The following is a 23984-nucleotide window of genomic DNA, read 5'->3' as shown; positions in this document are numbered from 1 at the left end:
AATTAGCTAAAGGGGTGCAGAAAGATAATAAGAGTTGAGCAAGTTCTCCTAGAGAGAGAGAGAGAAAAGACAAGACAAAGAAACAGGAAAGAGAAAAATGAGAATAGAAGAGAGGTTGGGTGAAACATATGAAAAAAAGTGAGAAGAATAAAGTGATGAGAGAAACACACACAAATGAGTGAAGAAAGAGTAATATGAAGAAACAAAAGGAAGTTCCATTATACAAGAAGGAACTAATGAAAATTGATGAAAAGTTGAAGGAGGTAGAGAAAATGAGATAGAAAAAAATAGAAAAAGTACAGATACCAAATGATTACTAAGTTTCTATTCTATGCCAGATACCTTAATAAATGCAGCTGAGAAATTCACAGGCTAGATGGGCAGAAAATCATACAAAGAATTATAGTACACGGAAAGAAGTATCTAGATGGTATAGTCTAAGAAAGGTGTGGTCAATTTAATATATAGTGTGTGATTGTATTTGTGTAAAAGTTTTCAGACAAAGAAAACCTAAAGAAATATTGATTAATGATGAGAAAATATTGCCTACCTTATTTTAATTTGCAAATAGTAACAATTATTATAATATACCAAGAAATATAGATTTATCATTTCCTATATGCTAGAAAGCATGCTAAGCAATTTACATGCATAATGTCAGTTAATCCTAAAAGCAATCTAGATCAGAGTTGTTATTTTCCTTGTTTAACAGATGGAGATCTGATTCTTAGAGAAATTATATAACTCATCAAAAATCATATATTGATTTTGCCAGGATTTGAAAAAGATCCACCCAATTCCAAAGTTCATGCTTCAACTACAATGCCATAGATAATCTTTCATCTCCACACAGTACCAATGCTTTATCATCTATTAATCTCTCATGTTCCCTTTTGCTTTGACCACACATATGAATTTATAATGTATCAAGTTTGAATCTAATGTAGCTCCTCACTCATTTTCCAAGCAACTCAAAAGCATCTCATTCTAAAAATCTTTCTATGACTAACTACAACTGGCACAAACTTTAACACACTTCTAGGTAGGCAGCATAAATGACAACCTCTTAACTTCAGCCCCTCACAATCTACAGTATAATGATATATATTTGTAATCTCTATTTGTCCCTTTTGCTAATGTTTCATATGAACTAGGCTCTAGCATTCATAAGGTCAAAAAGTGTATCTTATTTATATTTGCATCCCCAGAACTTAGCAAAAAATTGGCATACAAGAAATGTTAATAAATACATATTGAATAAATGGACATCATATAATAGGAATTGATTATAGCTTCCATCATTCTCCTAAGGTCCCATGGATCAGGGTCCATGGTATTGCACTTTCATGAGTCCTGTAGTACTTTGTACTAAGGCTATAAGATATAGTGGTTAAGACTGTGTCAGCTTGAGCCAGGCTGCCTGAGCTAGGATCATGGCTCACTTTGTGACCTTAAGCAAGACAGCTTGATATCTTTAAAGCTTCAGTTTCCTCATCTGGAAAATAGGAATAATTTATCTCATGGGATTTTAGTGAACTTAGAGTTTATCTCGTATTTTAGTAAAGATTAAATAAGAGAACATATGCTTTGCTGAACATTCCTTTCTTCTTCTTGCTCTACAAGAAATCTGGCTCTTCCCAGAAGATGCTCTTTTTCTGCAGCCCTCTCATAGGTGGTGGTTGTTTTATCATATCCTTATGTTACTGGGACATGAGGTGGGGTATATATTCTTGAACCTTACTCTTGCTTCTCTATTAATACTGTCACCTTGATTAAAAGAAAGAGAAAAAAGAAGAAAGGAAAAAAAACACTTTGCATATTATATCTTCAAACTGCCTACTTTTCCTCTTCCTCCACTCTCTCTTAAAACCACTACAAACTTCCACCTTCAAGATTCCATCACAACTATTCCTGTCTACGTCAGGAATGAGCACCACATTGCTAATTCAATATTCAGGTCTCACACTTCACCTTACTTGATCAGACTTGACACAGCTGATCACTTTCCCTTTGAGATGCTTTCCTCTTTTGGCTTTTAGTAAACCACTCTCTCCTGGTTTTCCTCTCATTAACCGTCTCCAGATCAATATCCTTTTTGATTCTTCCTGGACTGTATTTTTATGGCCCAGTTCTAACTACATTGATTCCTTTGATGAGGTTAATCATTCAGTCTCTCCTGATGGTTAGACCAAATACATTGATAATAAACCTTAAATGCTATTTTTTGTCTTCCCTATATCCAACGCACTGGCAAATTCTGTTGGATATCCCTTCAAAATACATCCACAGTCAACCATTTTTACCACCTCTGCCATGAAGACCTGGTCTAAGCTATCTGTATTTTCTGCCTTGAATATTGTTAACAAATTTCTCAGTGGTCACCCGATCCTGACTACTGAATCTCAACACTAGGGCCAAAGCAATTTTGTTAAAACTAGAGTGAAATCTTTTCACTTCTCTGCTTGAGACACTCCGGTAGCTTTCGTTCTCACTCAGAAAAAAAGACAATGGCCTTACAATTGCCTTCAAGGCCTTGCACCATCTGCTTCCCCTATCATCTCTCTGATCTATTTCTTTGCCCTCTCTGCCTCACTCAGCTCACATCTCACCCACCATAGGTTGCTTGCAAGACTGTGTTCTTTAAACACCTTAGCATGCCCCCATCTCAAGGCCCTTTCACTCACTGTTCCCTCTGTCTTCAATGCACTTCCCCTAGGAATCTACATGGCTTTTCCCCTCATCCTCTTCAAAGTTTTGCTCAAAGGGTACCTCCTCAGTAAGTCCTTCCTACACTATGCTGTTTTAAATTGTATTTCCCCCAGTATTTCTTTTCCCTTTTATCTGCTTTATTTTTTTCACATAACCCCTTTCACATACTAACACACTACATAATTTTCTTATTGATTTGGATTATTTTCTGTCTCCCTCCAATAAAAAGAAACCCCAGATAGATGAGGACTTTTGTCTATTTGTTGTTTGTTACATCCGCAACACCTAGAACAGGGCTTGACACCTAGTAGCCACTTAAAAACATTTGTATAAAACTACGTAAGCTTGTGTAACTGAAATGTAATGATATATATATTATGTATATTATATATAAATATGCAATGTGAGTAGAGTGTGTAGTATGTGTAAGGTGTTTAGCACATAGAAATCACTCAATAAATGTTAGCTATACTTATTAGAAAATTGATGTGCACATAATAGATGTTACGTATGCTTTCTATACCTAATGAATGAATGAATGAATGAAAATAATGAGTATAAAGCGTTATTAGTATACCTTTAAAATGCTGTATATTTTTCCCTATGGAGATTTCATCAGAATTGCATTCTATGTATCCAATAGACCAACTGTGGGTAAATCCTGGATATACCCACATAAAATATTGATGACTGAGGTAGCATTGTCCTTTTCACATGTTATCGAAGGGTAAGCCAGAACAGCTCTCATCAATATACCAATTGTTCAATAAAGATACTTAATAAACTCCAAGTAGCTGAGCAGTCATCACTGAGCAGTCTCGCTGAGCAGCCCTGAGGAGCATACAGGATCCTACAAAAGCAGGGAAGATTAGTAGCATGGACTGGGCTGCTAATCTCAGGAACAATCGTGGCAGTGTGATCCACTGACATTATGAACAAATGCCCAGAACAGCAGCTGATAATCAGAAAAAGAAAGACAGGAAGTACACCTGAAGAAAAGACGGATTCAGTCTGAGTTTTCTACAAAGGCTTTTCTAAATGAGAAGCTCACCAACTTGCTCCTGTATTGTTAAAGGAGACATTTCATCTCTCAATCTATTTTTTTTATTCAATGCTTACTTATTTCAATAACCACTAATTGGGTCATTCTGCCAGGTGCTGAGGGAAACAAAAGCAAATGAGATAGTCTCTGTCTTCAGGAATTTATAATCCAAACATAAAAACAGACATTATATGACACGTTATAATATAAAGGGGAAGATGGACTTTAATTTTTTCCAGCTTGATTGAGGTACAATTGACAAATAGAAATTGTATATATTTAAGGTGTACAATGAATGGCTTGATACTTACACATTGTGAAATGATTATCACAATAAAGTTAATTAACACATCCATCACCTCACATAGTTACCATTTTTTTTTCTTTTTTAGTGTGATGAGAACACAAGATCTACTCTCTTTACAAATTTCAAGTATGTAATACAGTATTACTAACTGTAGTCACCAGGCTGTACATTAGATCCCCAGAATTTATTTGTCTTATTACTGGAAGTCTGTACCTTTTACCAACTTCTCCTTATTTAATTTTGATTGAGTGTCATTAGTAACAATATCAAATAATAATGAAAAAATTAGTGTCAAGGAATAAGTAGAATTTGAGTAAAATCTGGAAGGAAAGGTTAAGATCTTGATGTCATACTATAATAGCAAAGCATGTGGTTGTTGCATGTGGAGCTGAGACAATGGGTTTGGTCTCAGCTTTGCCACTTAATAGAGGGATTAATATCACAAGGAGAAAGTAACTTAACCTCTCTGTGCATCTACAGTTTCCTGATGTATAAATGAGGCATAATGGTAGTGAAATTGTATGTGACTATTATTATAATCACAAGGACCTCAGAGAGTTCTTGTGAAGATTAAATAATCTATATGGAGGGCTTAGTTAATAAGTGATAAAAAAATGTTACTGGTTATTATAAAGAGATGCTATTTGCACATAAAATACACATTGATATGATTCATGATTTCTAGAAACTTGTTGAATATGTGGGAATGATGTGTATGAAATATGTAGGAACACCTGTTAATAGTATATGGGAAAGTATTAAATACAATCAATTACAAAAAAATGAGCACTACAAGCAATTAAGCAACAGCTTCTAGGGGTATGACACAGACAGAAACAGAGACAGACAGACAGACAGAGAGCTGGAGACAAAGGGAGAGACAGAGACAGATACAGAGGGATGCGATTGCTGTTAGTTGGAGTTCCATGAAGGAGACAAGCTGATAAATGAGCCTTGGATAGACAGTGATCACAACCAAGTACATGTTGTTTGGTTATCTTTGGATATTTTAATGGCTAACATTCCCTGAATGAGGTCATAAAATAGCATGTACAATCCTCAATGCTGTACAGAGGTATCTGTATACATCTTAAATCAGAACACCAAGTTGATATTTTTCAGTTTTCCTAAAATTTTCACATGCTCCTTAAGTCCCTTAACTTGAAAACTCAAAATTTGTTCTGCAAACATTTTCTCACTATCTCTACCCCAAATTCTTTGGCAGATTTTCCATTTATTATTCTCCAAAAACACATACACTGTACATAACTCTGTTATTATGTAGATCACACTGTATTGATTAACTTTCTCCTTATTATACTTAAATGAAAGGACTGCCTCATTTTTGTTTCCCTAATATTTTTCCCAGAGTTGATATTCAATAAAATAGTAACTAAATAAATGTTCTATAGAGAATTGAAAATGCACACTAGGAAAAAAATAATAATATATGCAGTGGGTATGCAGTTACATGAATGTATTGTACAAGGGAAGTTAGAGGGAATATAAAAAGACAAAGGAGAGGACCTTGTTTAAATATCAGAAAATATCCAAATTTGCTTATTATACAATATGGCTCCTTATGGAATTATAAACAAAAGTGGGACAAATTGGAAATCATAGAATAGGAAAAGGTAGAATATTCACCAGGAAGATGGAGAAGTCTGATATGTAGACAATCAGAAAAAGTCAGTACAAAGAACCTCTGAGAAAAAGAAAGTTGCAGAAAGGAAGATCAATAATGCTGTTTGCTGAAATGCTAGAAAATTATAGGATTTGTGCAAGAAAATAGTCATTGGAGGCCTTAGAGAGTGCAGTTTTAATAGAGTTGTGAGAAAAACCAAATTGCAGAGCTCAAGGGAATTGGTGAAGAAGTGGTGGTAACAAGTATAGAGATTTGACAGGAAAAGACTCAACTAAGAAAGCCACTCTATTATGAGTCGTATGAGTCATTGATGACTCAGAGCCAAGCAGGATTGGAATTACATTTTTGATCAATTTCAATTTCTATTAAGGACATTTAAAATGAGTTCTGCCTTCTCATGCAATGAGGATGTGAGCATTTTATCTTTCATTGGGTTCAAATTTTTCAGGTTGTTCAAACACCAAGGGAAGTACCCACCTTACCAGTTATCATTAATTTTATCTGCATTGCTTGGACACTGATTTAGACCTTTTGCTTCTTTTCCATGTCTCAACAGGACAAATGAGAGTATCTGAAGTAACAATACTTTGCTATTCTAAGTTACCTTGGAAATAACCTCTTTGTGTGTGTGTGTGTGTGTGTGTGTGTGTGTGCGCGCGCGCCTGTGCAGTGGAGAGAGAATCTTCTAAGTACAATAATTGGTCTTCTGTTTATCAGAGTTTATTTTTTTTATGGTTCTTTAGCTCTCTGGCCTTCCAGGATGTGCAGATAAGTTTTGAGTGAGCCTATTATTAGAGTTTACAAAAGCTATTGAAGTAATCATTCTAGGCACAAGGTCAGAGCTTAGAGAAGTTACCGAGTTTATATTTCTGAACTTGCTTAGCGGGAAATTGTTGCTGAAACAAGAAAAGATATATGCTTTCAAATCTTTGCTTTAAAACTAAACCCACTTTGAGGGTATAGGATCCACAAGATTACCCACCTTCAGAAAAGAGACAAGAAATGCAAGTGTGGGTACAACCTAAAAAAGAGGACACAGCCCAACTTTCATCTGGAGATGCAATTTAAGTTGTTTAGGAAAGTTTTATTGGAGTAAGCATTGAGAGTAACAATGCTCTTTCTTGTCATCCCATTCTAAAGTCACATAATAATGTAATCTAGACAATGTATATAAATCTAATAGCTTATAAAGCTTAAAAAAGAAAAGACAAACCTTTAGGATTTTAAATCAGCCTGAAAGGAAAACGACAAAACTTGAATTAAACCTCTCAGAGTAAAAATACACTCTGTAAGATGGAATAAGTGAAAAGGGTAGACAAGGAAAGATGTCCACAATATATTAAGATAAAAAATTTGCATAACAATTTATGCTGTACATGGTTTTATTTTTGTCTAAAATGTGTATTATCGATGTACTATATATATGTGTGTGTCTGTGTGTACGCAAATATATTTGCTCTATTTCTAAGTATACTGTTTTAAGAATCATATTTAAACAAGGGATTAAGAAGTTTTAGAGACAACCAAGTTCATTGAAAATTACTTAGATATAGTCTCCAATAATCATCTTTAATTCAGTTTAATTATAACTGAAACAGAGGCAAAAGAAACTATTGCATTGTACTATGTTCAGAGAAAGTTAACGTTAAGATGAAGATAACCTGCATTAAGCTTAGAAATAACAAACTCAAAGAATAAGGAATTTTTTAAAAGATTTCCTGCATGATCTAGGGGAAACAGTGAGTGTCTCACAAATAGAGTATGCAGTCCTCAAGGCAGTATAGGTGTAACAGTGCCCTATGTGACGGTCTATGACGGCCTGGTAACTTGAATCATTAAGATCATTGAATTCTTCTTGCAGAGCTATTAAGTTTGTTTCACCATATCTACTTATGACATCCAAAGGGGAGAAACATCTTGCTCAGAAACACAAGTGATTCAGCTCATTGGGTAGTCATGTTTCCCTTATAATTCTGTTATCAGCCTTGTAATTTGGATGTCATTCTCTTCTAAGTTGAATTAGTATAAACCAGTGACACTCTACTTCATGACCTCTGGATGCACTGACAAAAATGAAGTTTCCAGGTTTTAGCATTAGACCTTAGAACTTGATTACACCTTTAATTGATTGACATATCTATCTCATCACTGACTTTCCATGGATTATCTACAACAAGCATGAAAGTGAACCTGTAAATGTTCCTCAAACTTCACGTAAAGTTTCATGTGAATCAGTAAGTTCTCCAAGGAAAGGGTACAGTCATTAATACTTTTAAGCATAAAATGTAATTTAACAAAGTTAAGCTTCAAGGTGTTTGGTAAATTTGGAAAGATATAAAGAAAGAATATACATACAGTGCACAGGAACACAAAGTACTCATTCATAAATGAATATGTAAATTTATGTAAAAGAAGTATAATAATTTGTAAATAATAAGTAATAATAGCAATAAAAATAATTTTTTTTTTTTTAGTGAACATTGACCATATGTCAGATGTTGTGCTAAACTGTATAAAATTCAGTTTCAGAGAGTTATTATTTATCAGGGAACTGGGCCTCAGGAAGTGTTGTGACATTTTGAGGTTATAAACAAGGTCCCTTCATGTAGTTGCTTTGGTTGTGCACTATGTAAGGGCTCCATTCACATCATAGATATGTGCTAATTTATGTAATAGCTCAAGGGCAAGATGAAAGATTTTTGGCTTCCAGGCTAAATGCTTGAGTGGTCAGGGAGAACCCTTCCCTTAATAAATTCATGTTGGGTTTCATGGTCTGCACACACTTAGAGAATCTCTCTTTCTCTCTCTCTCTCTTTCTCTATCTCTAACACACAGATACACATGCTCACTGGCACACATATCTTTTTAACATTCCTCTAACACTAACATTTTGCTTCAAAATTAGTCATAATGTTATGGTACATAGTTTTTTTTTAACAAATATTTTTCCTATCTGATTATGGCAGTAATATACATTCAATATGGACAATTTGAAAATGCATAGGAAATAATAAAAAATAACACATACCTATTACCCATATATCATTTTCCTTTCTTCCTCTCTCTCCCTCCCTTTTATCATTCATTCATGACCTCAAAATCAAAACAAAATAAAGAAAAACACAAACCCTGTGTAAATTAACCAAGTTAATTTACCTCACTATGAATAATATGTTAGAACAAGTTATGTATATTTTTTATAGAGATTTCAGTCTTTTTTTTTTTTTTGTGAGGAAGATCAGCCCTGAGCTAACATCCATGCTAATCCTCCTCATTTTTGCTGAGGAAGATCGGCTCTGAGCTAAGATCTATTGCCAATCCTCCTCATTTTTTTCTTCCCCAAAGCCCCAGTAGATAGTTGTATGTCATAGTTGCACATCCTTCTAGTTGCTATATGTGGGACGTGGCCTCGGCATGGCCGGGGAAGCGGTGCGTTGGTGCGTGCCCAGGATCCGAACCCAGGCCGCCAGTAGCGGAGCGCGCGCACTTAACCGCTAAGCCATGGGGCCGGCCCTGTATATTTTTATATATACATATACGTATATGTATACATACATATACGTATATGTATATATATATATTTTTTTTTTTGGTGAGGAAGATTGGCCATGAGCTAACATCTGTGCCAATCCTCCTCTATTTTGTATGTGGGATGCCACCACAGCATGGCTTGATGAGAGGTGTGTAGGTCTGTGCCTGGAATCCACATCTGGGATCCCGGCCCAGGAACCCTGAGCCACTGAAGTGGAGTGCATGATCTTAACCACTATGCCACCAGGCTGGCCCCCAGCACAAGGTATCTATTTTATACGTCTTTTATCCCACACAACATACAATTTAGCAGATGGCCCTGCTTCCTCTGCTTCCCACGAGACCTCCTTCATGGGAGGCTCCCCACACTCAATCTGGGATCAGGGCACATGTTCCCGTTCAAATAAAATTGATAGGATTGGTAATGCATTCAACTATAAGCTAAAATACCAATCCTAATGCTTTCTTATGGGGAGGAGGAGAAAGACACCATAAACTACAAATCTAGTTTTCTAATTTTCTATCAATTAGCTAAATTCTGGCTTTTTAAATTGAATATAATATTATCAATCTCACTTATGTTACTAGTGCTTGCTTAGATATGTAGTGATCAAACAAATGAAATGTCCATTATGGAATAGGCCATGTACAAATTTTATTACCGAATCTAAAAAATTATCCCAGCAATTTGAGTGAGAAATATAAAAAGACTGAAAATTTGGCCAAAGTCCTCAAGTAAAAAAATTTGTTATAAAATATTAAAAATAATAAGTATACAATATATTTTTCTTAGAAGCAGCTTCACATGTTTGGGTAATACTAGAATACTCCATTTCAGGATAAAGTATTTATTAAGTGAACAATATCTATTTTTTTCCTTCCAACTCCCTTTTGCCTACGTAAGGAAATGCATAGAAAAGCACAGGAAACTATTCTTAATTAAAAGTCCAGAAGAACCCTATTCTTTAATATAAGAAAAATCTAGACTGTTATACTAATAGACTTAGGGTAGTTTAAAATTTTTCTCCTTCATTTTTCTCTATCTGAAACTCCTAACTATGTATGTAAATTAGTTGTTAACTATCATCATGGGCCAATCCAACCAGTGGATTATCTATGGCAAAACTGTACTTTTCATTTTCACTTCTTCTCTCATGTTTCTATCATGCTTATGATCATCACCGTTGTCTTCCTTCAATCTAACCACATACCTGTGGCCCCAAGCACTTGGGTAAAAAAAAATTCCTTCAAGAAATTCTTATCACATATTCCAATTTAATGTTATTTTGTGTGTTAGCCATGCTTTACTGAGTTATGATTTCATTCCTGAATAGTAGAGGCTCACAATTTTATATGGATTCAAAAAAGAATAGTAACTATGCAAACCATTTTCAGTCACACAGAACTGAACAATTGAATAAAAGTGATGTCAAGAGTCCCTAACTGAGGGAAGCCTGAGAGAAGTAAAGGCCTGGGGGGTACCTAAGGGAATAGACTGTGTTATTACCTCTGGGGCACGTTGGAGGATGCAAGTATGGAAGGAATACTGAAAAGCACATAAAATAAAGAAATATCTAGTAAACACTATACAAAGTTTACATTTCTCTGCCACAGTTCCTATCCCTTCAGTCTTAAGAACTGAGTCACTTACCTTGAGGGGGAGAGAACTGAGAGAGCTTTCTAATCATGGCTGTAGGGGAGTCATTCACCGCGCAGGACTCCAGGGGGCAGCCTACCGCACACTATCAATGGCGGGTGTGAAGCTGCACTCTGCTCCAGAAAGCAGACTGTTTGATGTGATGGCCAACAGTGACTTGATAATCTTATTTTGGAGGCTATTCGAGCACATTTAGAAAGACTAAGAGTTACAACGAGCTTATTAAGGAAACCAATCTATAGCATTACAGGTTAAACCAGGAGTGATTTCCTCTGATATCCTCAATTACATTGCTAAAAAGTACAGGGTTTGTGAATGTCTAATGACAGCAACTCCTTCCTTGCTAAGTGTGAACACTAAATATGAATCAAAATAGAATGTCTTGTGACATAAAAAAATATCAACACTGATTTGGCATCTATTCCTGGGGCACAATTTAAAATGCATTCTTTTAATATAAAGCCATGCTCTTTTAAGTTTCTTTGATTTTTATTTTTGCTTCAAAGTAGCAGTTACAGTACTTTTTTAAAATTTGTTTTTAGACTGGAGATTCACAATCTCCATAAATGGCAATGACATGAACATTAAATTCAGATGCACTTGAAGTAAACACTGTGCTAATTAGTAGAACTTTTCAGGGTGTTGACTTTATGAAAATAGTTGATATTGTGAATTATTCTGCAAATCCCAAAAGAGGCATGTTTTTCTAACTATGGAGGACTGAGAATGTCTTACTATGTGCACAATTTGAACACTGTTTGGGATAAAGTCAAATTAATTCATCTATCTTCAGATCATTCAATTTAGCCAAGCAAAGCACAAAAAAAATTCACATTCTTTGCTGCCACTAACAGCAACTATAAACCAGGGCAGGAAACCGCCTGTGTACCCTGAACGTTGAACAAATGTCGAGTAAAAACAGTGAAACAAAATTTTTAAAAAATTAAAAAAATACCAAACTCAGTTTTCTTGAGTTCTAGGATGAGGATATTTGTCCATTTTTTTCTTCCTTTAAACTTAAAGTATTATGTATATCCCAACTCTCATTATGTGGTATTCAAAGACAGATCCCACCAATATGAAAATATCTAAGATGGGTACGTTTGGGCCACTGTAGACGTAATGTGTTAAATAGTCTCTAAGGAGCTGGATGACTAATACATCTTTTTAAAGTGACTGACTTACTAGTAGGAAATGACTTACAAAGTCTAATGCCAAGTCTTTTACATTTTTTCACTCTTTCCAAATAAAATAGTGGGGGATGAAATAATACATACCCAATTAAAGTGCTAACATAAAATCACTTACGATTTCTACTTTGGACTCCTTTGGAGATCTTTTCTCATAGGAAATTTTGGTATCTTTCACATTGCTAAGCTTTATTTGAGACCACTGTTTGTGTTTGTTCAAGGGTTAGTAACTAGAATTTAATGTTTACTTTTTTCATAGCAATTAAGTATTTGCCTAGTGAGAATGAGTAAGTGTTCAAATAGAGACCTTGTGTTGAATTTTCTACCATACTGCAATCCTTATTAAGAAACAAAGTACATTGGATGCCGCTTTTGTAAGATTATTTTAATTAAGGTAAATTATTGCATGGAAATATTCACCTTTAGAAATGAACTACAAATTAGCATTATTCATTTTCTGTGGTGTGTTTCATTTTCCATTTAATAACAGAAATCCTGGCTAACTCTAAAGGTCAGACTAAAAGCAGCCTTACCATCATCATACTGGCCCAAGCTGATTGCGAAGAGAGAGCCAAGGATAATCCCTGAAGCTAACCATTTCCCGAGATAAAAATGCTGTAACATCTTCTGTCAAACTGCACTCAAAGCCGATCTGAAATAACAGGAGGGAGAAAGACACATTTGACAAGTTCATTAATCTGTTATAGGTGAACACAACTGTCATAGCATAGAAAAGCCTTAATGACTTCATAGTTAATTACCTGTACCATGCCATCCATTAACAAAGTAACACACTTGTTTAATGCACTGCAATACCTTATCTACATGAATTTACAGGCAAGTCATCTCTAAGGAAAGAAATTTTTTCTGTTATTTACTTTGTCAGTAAGTAAATTGAGAAGTTAACATGCCGATAATATCAGAACCACACTCTCTCTAAAATTGAGACCCAGCGAGTGAATCAAATGTTAATCAGTTTAGTTGTTCTACAACAATTAAGATGGTAAACCAGTAGTTAGTATCCTATGTGAAAATTTCAATGGACATTGTCTTACACAATTAAGCAGGAAAACCCATCATTGAAATGCTAATTCCTTTGTGGTAGAGTGAAAAGAGACTGACTTAACTAGGCTAAGTAAGAGTAAGGATAAAACATCAATTTTTACCACATCTGTCTCTTGAAGCATTTGAATTAATTTCATTTTAATTCCTTTGTTTTTCTTTGCAAACTCACAGTAAGTGAAGAAACCGAATGAGATATTAGTGGCCAGTGAGCACACCAGAAAGTCTTATTGAAGAATGATGTGCTCAGTTTCTTTGTAAATTGAAGAAATTATTCACACGGAATTGCTCAAAATGACCCTGATTATAGCTCATGGTAGGACAGGGACAGGAACTCTGTTTCTCTAACTCATAGGTTTCAAACTCAAATGCCTACAGGGGACAAGAAGACAAAAGAGTGAATTAGCCTAAAGAGACAATAGGGATGGTAAAGGCTGTGATAAACCCTGTAGTGTAGGGTTTAGCTGAAGAGATGAGCTGATGCTCAACTTCTGTCAATGGTTGTCATATGGGAATGCAAACCAGTGTAGACAAGTCCTCTGATTTTCCAGAAGATAGCAGAAATCTAAATTTCCATGTGAGATTGCCCAGTGTTTAGATGATTGTCCAATTCTCTTTATAGACTAAATGCTTCTGGCAGGCCATATTATTCTCTGAGGTACTTCAGTTTACAACTCCTGCCCAGGATTCTCTCTCCTAGACTATTTGTGGGTAAGGTTCATCAGAACATACAAAGGAAATATTTTAATTCTGCTTTTACATGCATTTTATTTCATCCATCTTTCTGCTTTATTTCTTGTGTGTTTTATAAAGTTTATTTTACAATAACATATACAAATATATGTAATTTATTTTTAAATTATGTTAAAAATGCAAGCTCAATTTTTCTTTACTCAAGGAATTGTTGGGGGAAGAGGGAGAATCCTCCTCTGCCCCTTCCCTTAAGGTTCTTATGGCTGGCCAAATAATTAACAAGACAGGTTAGCAGGAGAAAATAATACCAAGTTTAATAACATGTATACATGGGAGAAACTCAGAAATGAGCAACTCGTCCCTCTGTCTAAGCTGCTTGCTTAAGTATTGTAGCTAAAGGCGAGGAAGGTGTTGGGGGTGGGTAGTGGTCTGGGACTTCAGAGGACAAGAAGACAATTCTTTTCAGGGTCATCTATAGATAATGTGGTCAGAGAGAGATAGAGATTTTTGATAAAAGGGGCTTCGTGACCCTCCCATTGTAACATCTATTTTACTTTATCATTACAGCCATCATGATAGAAGATCTGTTCCAGGAAGGAGCCACCACATCAAATTCTTTAGGCAGTTAGTGGGGGAGGTCAAATGTCCCTCAGAGAAAACAATTAAGGTAAAGAGATAGATTTCAGGGTAGCAAAATCTTGATCTCCCACAGAATACATAGTCTCTAAATCTCAAAGGTCACTGCACTAAATCACACATATTTTAAAATGGAATCTATTCTTCCTGCGTTTCTTTATCTAAAAAAAAAGCCCTATTTTTCCTGGGTCTCACACATTTTTTTTCCGTAACTGGACTCAGCATCTTCTTTTGTAACTTCCAGGCACAGATAGCCCAAAGAAGAGCCCATCATTAGATATCAAGAGAACATAACAATCCATGCTTACTTTCAGGAAAAAGAAAAATAAAATTGGCCAATGCCAGTAGTTGTCAGAGCAATAGATGAGAGTGTGGCTTCTTTTTAAATTCAAGTTCTTCAACTTACCTGTTACATGACCTTGAACAAATTAAATAGCACCTCTGTCTCACTTTCCTCATCATTAACATGGAGATAAAACAGTATCTACCTCATAAGTTTGTTTTGAGGGTTAAATAAGTAAATGTCCATAAATACAAGCTTAGAATAGTACCCCAAACTGGGTGAGCACTCCATAAAGCTTAATATGAGTATTTTTGACTCAGAATCCGTTCAGTCTTCAAAGTGCTTGAACATATATTTTCTCAATCTGTTTTTAGCATAGCCTCTAAGGTAGGTTTCATTGTCCCCATTCTGTGGAGGAAGGGTCGGGCTCACAGGCTAAAGGTTACAAACTGGTGAGTGGCTGAAGAGGTGGTGCAGTTTGTAAGTCTGAAACCTCTGCTCATTCTATTACAGAAAAGGATTAGGAAATTTCCAAGAGAACACGTGGCTCAGAAAGTTTCAAGGGATATGGAGGCCTAGACGGTCATTGTATTGCTTCCCTGTACCCTAAGGGAGCGATAGTGCGTCCCTCCTCCCAAATCTGAGGTAGAGTCCTACTAAGATTTAGGCAAATAATGACTTCAATTTCTTTTTTTTGAAAAGTGATAACCTTAAGAAACAGAAAATAGCACTAAAATTAAAAAATAAAGAGAAAACACTTAAGGGATATTTATTTTAAAAAACTTAGAGGAAAAGCAATATCTTACCAAATGCCAAAAGGACAAAGTTGTGTTCGTTTGTGGGTCCTTAATTTATCAACTTCCCTCTTACTAGCTTAATTTTTAGTACTATGCTCTCACAAATACGCTAATATTTTTTGCTTCCGATTCAAACCATTTGGTTTCATTTAACATTTTTCAAGATGAAAACAACCTGATGGACCATAATTTTAAAATCATTAAAGCCACTGCTGTTATTATATCTCCAGAAATAGAACCTCTTGATCTGTGATCCTGTACAATCTTACTAGAGGATCATATTTATACTTTTGAAAACATTACAACAAAAACTTGCATAAAAATTCATTTAGAATAGATACAGTACTTACCACCTGGAGTAATAAAAATATTTGGGAGAATGTGTTACACTTGTTTGTTTTGAAATAATGAGCAAGATAGTAAATTTTCTACTTTTTTTTCACTCTTCAATTTTTGTCTGCATTATTTCCAAAGCAATTTTAAGCATTTTAATGGGCTCAATATTTATAGTAACCTGAAAGAATGTTATGACTCACCATGTCAACCTGTACCCCCAAACATAGAGCACATACTGACTTAATAAGAAAATTCTGGTTTCTAAATAAAGGTATAATGAGAAGATACTTCCTGGAAAGAGGCTATGCTTCTCCAGTCAGAAGACTAAGGACCAGCATGTTTAATACACTTATTGTCCACTCAGCTGCCAATCTACTTTACAGTGGCACTTCTGTCCTCAAATAAGTTGGAACAGATCAAACATGTTAGACAAGAAACCATTTTCATTACTAGTTTTACAATCTCTAGAATTGTAGGCAAAGTTCTTCTAGGAGATGAAACCCAAAATCTTGTTAAATGATTGTAGGTAAATGAAAGGCATTTCAAACAACATCTCCAACATGATGTTGTACCTTTATAATAAACTCTGCCATGTTCTTTGAGTACCAATTTTCTCCCCAGATCTCCTTGGCCGATAATGTTATGCTCTAGCAATCTAGAGCATGCCCAGATCTAAAAAGGAATGTAGCTGACCCACAAATAAGTTTATTGTACTTGCTTTACAGGAGATAATTGGCATATTCAACACTCTGGTATAGCTGATAAAGATATGGTTTTACAATAGTGATTTGGAAATAGTATTCTATTGTCAAAAATATTGGGAAAGAAAACAGCTTTCCCAATTATGCTATAATCTTACATGTAAGTGGTTTGAGTTTCATGAAATTTACAATGATTTTCTGTAGGCTTAAGACTATTTTACCACAATTACTCAAGATGCAATATACTGCATCATTTCTATCCCCTACCAGATAAAGCTCATATTCACTTCTCTGGCATCCCATGTTCTCAGAAATTCATTTATTCAACAAGTATTCCTGGAGAGTCTTTGAAGTACCACTCACTCTTCTAGGCAGTTGGAAAATAGCAATGCAAAAAGCCCACTCATATCTCTGCTCTCATGAATGTTACATTACATTCAAACAATAAACATAAACAAGTTACATAACATGTTAACAGGTAATACGTAAAGTGAAAATACCAGTTTGCATTTTTAAAGTTTTATACTGTCACTTTACACTTAACTGTCATTCAAAAAATGAAGTAAGATTATGTGAAGAAACCAGTGTGCTTTCTGAGAGCGTACTTAAAGGAGAACTTTACAAGGAAAGCCTAACCATTCCAACAACCCTGGCTGAAAGTACCCTCAATGCTATCTACTGCCCTGTGTCCAGGTTGCTGCTCATCTCTTGGAAGGAGAATAAAGGCTTTTCACTGCCTTTTACTTTCAAGTATTATAAACTCAAAGTCTGGCAATATACAAAGCTCCGTCCTCTGCTTGTTTATCCCTGATCCCTGCGTCCGGGCTGGTTGTGGTGGCACAGGGCAAAAGCAGCCACAGTTGACATCACAGCAGTTTTGCTGCTAGGATGTTTTTGACAATGTCAGCTACGTTTTTAGCCTCTGTCCCGGACTGCTATGTGAAAAACCACGAATTTCCTTGGTACATCAAAGTCTGGAGCCCACTGCCAATGCTGTGATGAGAAATCCCATATCAACACTGCGCCAGAAAGCAAGCCGGAATCTCTCCGTGAAGCGGGCCCTGGACTCGTGCATCTGCCCTGCAACAGTCTGTTCAGTCAAACTCTGGTCCTTCCTATCTCTGACAACATCCAGAGAGAGCTATAAAACTTGTCACTGCTCTGTATTCCTTTCGAGAAATATATGCTATCCACTTGCTAGAATAAAACAGACTTGCTTTCAAAGCAGCCTTAGCCATCAAATTGAAAACACGAGGCTTTCCCAAGTCACCACATCTCCCTATACCAAATATGAATGTCCTTAACTGACTGGGTGGAAACTTTCCTCTACCTCAGCACGGTGGGAGATATCAAGAAGGTTTTCATCGTTACACAGAACAGTTATCACTCGTATGCATAACTTGATGAATCGTCTTTTCTTTCTTTTTTTCTTTGTAATATGAATTTCAAGAAAATAAATTTCAGAGATTCTTTTAGATGTATTCTCTCTTTCTAGATCACTTTATATTTTTTCTCTTATTATAATTTATATATAATTTTATATTAAATATCTATCTATAAAATATATTTATGTTTATAGATAATTTTATCTTACATATTTATATATAATATAAGATATATCGTATTTATAAAATGTATTACACTCATATAATATAGAAAATATAATGAAATATACTTATACATAATATAAAGTATATTATATTTTATGTGTAATATAAAAAATATATTTATATAACTTTATATTACATTTTTACACATAAAATCTATGTAAAGAAATACATTTATATTTTATTTAAATTTACACAATACATATACTATAAATGAGAGATATTATCTCTCATTTATATTTTCTTTTAGTCATGAGCTGAATTCTGCTTCAAGGACAGAAATGGCCAGACTGTAGCTAATTCTAGGTAAGGGCAGTAAAGTAACCTATGTTTTCACCAGGCACTGTGAGATCTAAGGCACCTCTCCAGCCTGGCCCAGACGAATCAGGCTTACCTAGTCTTTACTGGAGCTTACAGCTTATTGACGTGTCCACTTACTGGCTGTCTACTTTAAAATGTATATTTATTTGTGCACTCTCTCTCTCTATGTATATATACATATATATAAACACACACACATTTTCTCTCTATATATAGCCATACATTCTCAATGTGGTAGAATCAAAGAAAGTTGATAAAATAATTTCAAAATGAGGAAGAGAAGAAATCCATGAGAACTAATCTTGCCATCACTGCAATTATTTATACACAATGTGTTGCACTTCAGTTTTAAATATTTTAAATATATACTCAACAGTTGTAAACATTAAATGAGACTAGTTTAACTCATAATACATTTCCTGAAATCACATGATACACATAAGGAAAGTCCAAGTTTAGACATTCTTCTACAAACTTTGGTGGACGTTTGGAAAATTCAATCCGTAACTTACCATGACTGTAGGGGTCTACTATTTTTTGAAGTGGTAGTTTTAATCACAAAACTGTCAATGAAGGATAAAAGGACATTGGTTTTCTGTTTGGGAAATACTCCTCATCAAGAAAACAAACTACTGACAAATATAGTTAACCTATTAAATTTACATTTATAGATTATATCCTACTAGAAAAAGTCAATATTCAGTTTAATCAATAACAAGAATAAACCATATGTTATAGTAACCTAGTCATATTAGTTGGTTTAATAAAATGTGCATAAGTCAAAATTTAAAAAAGACAGTGGATTTCAATACCTATGTCCACTATTGCTTTCATATTGGATACTCTTTTTAGTGTTTATACATGCATGTACCCAATAAGAATTTATTGTATAATATTTAGTGCATGTCACTCTGCTTGTACTGCAGAAATAAATCAATTTAGTTTCCTTACAATGACTTTGCTATTGAGCAAGCACCATATTTCATATTTTTTGCTTAATATATCATTTTAAAGTACTTTGTAAAATGATTCCAAATTAGGGAAGCATTGAATTTTATTTTCCAATTTTAAGAGATTTCCATTCAATCTATGTTTTCTGAGCTATTATCTAGATGCTAGTCTTAGACATAAAGATATATCCCACAATTCCTTATAAAAGTAACAGGAAAACGCTTGATTTGAAAGGAGCGAGCACTCTGACATGGAAAAAGCTGGAGCTTTTATCTGTGGGGTGTTTAACTTAAAAACATAACCAAGTAAATTTAAAATTGTATTTTAAAGCTCAGGCAAGTGCATGCATGATTTTAAAAGCAATCTTGAAGGAGAGTTTTGTGCAATATCGTTCTTTGGCATAGGAAACAGATGATGACTAATATTGTTTGATGAAAGTTAAACATCCCAAGAAACACAAACAAATAAGTAAATAAATTATTTTTCCCTTAGAGTAAATCTATTAACAAAAATCAAAGTGTTAAGTCACACAAGGGAGACTGAAGTTGAAAGTGTGAAAATGCCCGTGACTTTTTTGACGTATTATAATAAAAAGTCCTGACTTTGGGATGAGACAGACTCATGGTGCATTCCCAGCTCTGCCGCTTCTTCGCCATATAAATGGTAAACTAGTGAAAACTTGTGAGACTAGCTTTAAAATTAGGATCATAAAATCCATTTTGTTCTGCTGTAGTTCACAGATGAAAACTTGAATGATAAAAAAATAATAGGAGCACTAAAGAATATTCAATTATAAAATACACTGCATGTTTATTGCGTGCTGATTGCAGGCAGTGCACTTTATAAGATGCAGAGACTACAGTGGTGTGAGGAAAAAAATGAAGGGATGAATAATGAATGAATTAATGAATGAATTAATAATAGTCCATGTGGAGTTTTCAGTCTAACGGGGTGTGAGAGTCACACTCTGAAGTGGCCCAGGATGAATCATGCCTTTGTATAATCCCCTCCCATAGAGTGCAGGTGGGATCTTGCTTCTATCTAATAGAATCTGGTAAAGGTACTGAGATGCCATCCCCATGATTCAGTTAAGTTATATAAGACTCAGTCTTAGCACATTGGAGAGAGAGAGATTTTCCATCCGAGCTTGAAGATGCAAATATTTATGTTGTAAACTGCCTATGAAGAGGGACATACGCCAGTGAACTACAGGTAACCTCTTGTACCTGAGGGCGGCCTCCACACAACAGCCTTCAGTCATACAACCAAAAGGAAATGAATTTTGCCAACTATCTAAATGAGCTTTATAGGGGATTCTTCTCTAATCGATCCTATAGATGAGAATGCAGATAGGCAGGCACTTATTTGCAGCCTCGTAAGTCACTGAGCAGAAAACCCAGCTAAGTTGTGGCCAGACTCCCAACCCATGGAAACTGTAAGATAATCAATGAGGGTTGTTTTAAGCCACCAAGTTTGTGCTAATTCATATCTAGCAATAGAAAATTAATACATGGCATGATCTGATGAAAAATGTATGTATGTAAAATGTCAATCAGTTTAGTGTTTGTTCTAAATCTTTAGATGATGGTTACTTATGGCATTGAGGATGGGAATAGAAGTATTGAACACAAAGTGGGAAATATACATTCAACAAAGAAGAGAGCGGTCTTGCACAGACCAGTGGTTGTAGTTTTAATGTAATAAAGTGTATGAGGAACACAACCTTCGGCACCGTGGTACAACAACTAAGCATTTCTATAAGTGTTGCCTTTGGTCAGGTATTCAGGCAAGTCTCATGTACAAATGATGTTTTCCTGGAGTTGTAAGATAAAGATACTAAAGAATAAAAGGTCAAAAATAATTGATTCTAACTTCCTTATTCTATTTTCTTGGGTCTTGAATTCAGTTCTTTTAAGAAGTTTGTTTACAAAACAAACTAACCAGAATGATATAACCATATTTTTTAATATTTTTCCCTTAACTGCCAATATTTTAGAGTAAAATATATTTTAATTGTATTTATATTACTAGCACAATAACAATTATAGTAATGATAGCATGAATCAATTTATAGGTATAAATAAAAGTAGGAAGCACAAAGATGTTCCCTAGTGCTAGAGTTACAAGGACTGCTATCCACCATAAATAAAAAGTTAGACAAATAATACATGCAAATTACTGTTATGTTTTAGACTATGGAAACTTGAATGAGCATCCAATTTGTTTTTGAAAAACAAAGAACTAGGGGCCAGCCCCGGGGCGTAGTGGTTAACTGCACGTGCTTCGCTGCTGGCAGCCTGGGTTCGGATCCCGGGCATGCACTGATGCACCGCTCGTCCGGCCATGCCATGGCAGCATCCCACATACAGTGGAGGAAGATGGGCACAGATGTTAGCCCAGAGCCAGTCTTCCTCAGCAAAAAGAGAAGGATTGGCATGGATGCTAGCTCAGGGCTGATCTTCCTCACCAAAAAAAAAAAAAAACACAAAGAACTAATATTTTATTTAGATAAGTAAAATTGAAAATTTGTTTACTAAGTAACTATGTACTAAAATAAAATTGGAAATTACAAAATTAAAATAATTCTTAATATTTAGAAATTGCATTCTATATTATAAATTGTAGTTTTAAAAGAAATGTAATTTAAACACTAAAATGATGAGATTTTAATTATTTTATTTATGATTAATTATACACAAAATTCATTTTTCCTGATAAATCTCTTTATTTTTCCTTTCTGTTTCCTTAATTGAAAAAATTTGTCCTAGAATTCAGTCTTATTATTTTACTTGTTTTTGCCATTACTAAGGCTTGGTAGGAAATATGGTTTTAAATAACAGTCTTTTAATTAAGTGACAGATTTAAGATGAAAGATTCATAACAGTTCTAATTTTAAGAAATAATTATGTGTTTAATGCCATGTCAAATGATAGTTTTTAAATTTTTATTTGTTCTTCTAAACCTGTATGCATTAAAACCATGGAAAGTCAATTAATAAAGCATGCCATTTTTATTACATATAGTTGGTGATAATAGGAAACATCACTTATAATATTTACTTGAATATTAAAATGTATATAACAGATGCTAGAGTAAACACTGATTGAAAAATAGGATTTTAATTAATAAAATATTTGTTTACTATGTAGCTTCAATATATACTTTATAAAATTTATTTATAATTGTTATTTAATGTGAATGGATTAGAAAATGTGTATTTTAAATAATTTGCAAAGTGAGGTGTAAGTAGAATAATGAAACTAAGTTCATTTTCCATTGTCCCTCTTCTTATCATAGTGAACTTAGAGGTTGCACCTTTCCTAGGCTTTGTTTATAGTTCACATCATATGAATGCTAACCAGGGATCATAAAGTTGCATACTATGTCAATGTAGGTACAGAAACTACATGCTCCACGGATGACTTTGTATTGTTTTTGCATGATTTTTTAGATCAGGTCCTCAGCAAACTGAATTGGAATTCCTTCATTTATCATAATTTTAAAATTGAAAAATTCTGTTAAGGACTAAATTTGTATGTTTGATGCTATTAAAGATGAATATTTTGAGTATAATAGATATTACTATTATTAAAATCATTAGACATATTTTACTAATATTAATAAAAAAAATAGTAGATTGTTCTGTTTAATTTCACTTTGTGCTTTTCTTATTTATACTAAGGAATTATAAGTGAAATTTATAGTCTGAGGTATTTGCAGAAATATTATCTCAAAAATAGTAACTCAAATAATAGTTTAATAGGGAAAAACATACAGATAAGGAAGTGCAGTTTAGAAACATTTCTTAGCTTTGTTTTGATGCAATTATTTTAAGCTTTTTCCTTTTCTCTTATAAATCTATATGATTAAGGAAGTGCTCAATCTTCTCAACTGGCAGAAGTGTGAAAACGAGTAATTTGATTTAGAAAAAGAACTGATTATATGAGAACCATGTCAGCCCTTCATTTACACTGCAAATCCATCAGGTCATTATGATCTTTCCTAAAGAGACTATATTTTAATGTAATTCTGAGTTTTATTTTGTCATATAGAAGTTCTGGTAAGCAGCAATTTCTCTAGAAACTAGAGAAAAATAATTATAGTACAATTTTATATCAAAATATATCTAATTTATATGTGGCTGAAAGAGCTGAAAAAAGACGTAAGATTTAAAATATCTTAGCTATTTGAATGTTTGCAATTAACAGCATTGAATTAAGAATGTAAAGTTTTGAATATTTAATTATTGTGTTGATGATAAAATGGATACAAATTAAATTATGGCTATGAAAAGACTGTAAAGAGGAAATAATACTGTATTTTCAATCAATCAATACATTGTAAATTCTTTAACGGTCATCAAGGCACTGTGGCAGATTTTTAAAAAATTGACAACTGTCTAAGAATTACTAGGTTGGAGAATAAAATATATACAAGTCAAAACATAATAAACAATAGTATGTAGTATAGGAAAAGAGTAAAGATGGTTCTCCAACAGTAGTGTGGATGCGAGCGT

The 23984-nt window shown here is 34.2% G+C and overlaps 1 protein-coding gene across 7 annotated transcripts in view; it reads right to left on the bottom strand.

Annotated features, from left to right (window-relative positions):
- Nucleotides 1-23984, bottom strand: part of PCDH15 (protocadherin related 15) — a 1681754-nt gene that overhangs the window by 790299 nt on the left and 867471 nt on the right. For all 7 annotated transcript variants that reach the window (XM_087432193.1, XM_087432194.1, XM_087432195.1 and 4 more), the window contains one exon: nt 12615-12733. In XM_087432193.1, the coding sequence (XP_087288319.1) occupies nt 12615-12705 (91 nt within the window). In that variant the 5' untranslated portion in view covers nt 12706-12733. The remainder of the gene's footprint in view (nt 1-12614; nt 12734-23984) is intronic.

This window comes from Ceratotherium simum, chromosome 6 (assembly GCF_057802395.1).
Source record: "Ceratotherium simum simum isolate JZ-2026a chromosome 6, ASM5780239v1, whole genome shotgun sequence".
NCBI classification, from domain to species: Eukaryota; Metazoa; Chordata; class Mammalia; order Perissodactyla; family Rhinocerotidae; genus Ceratotherium; species Ceratotherium simum.
Note: the sequence above shows the minus strand (reverse complement) of the source record. Positions and strands in the feature narration are given on the sequence as shown.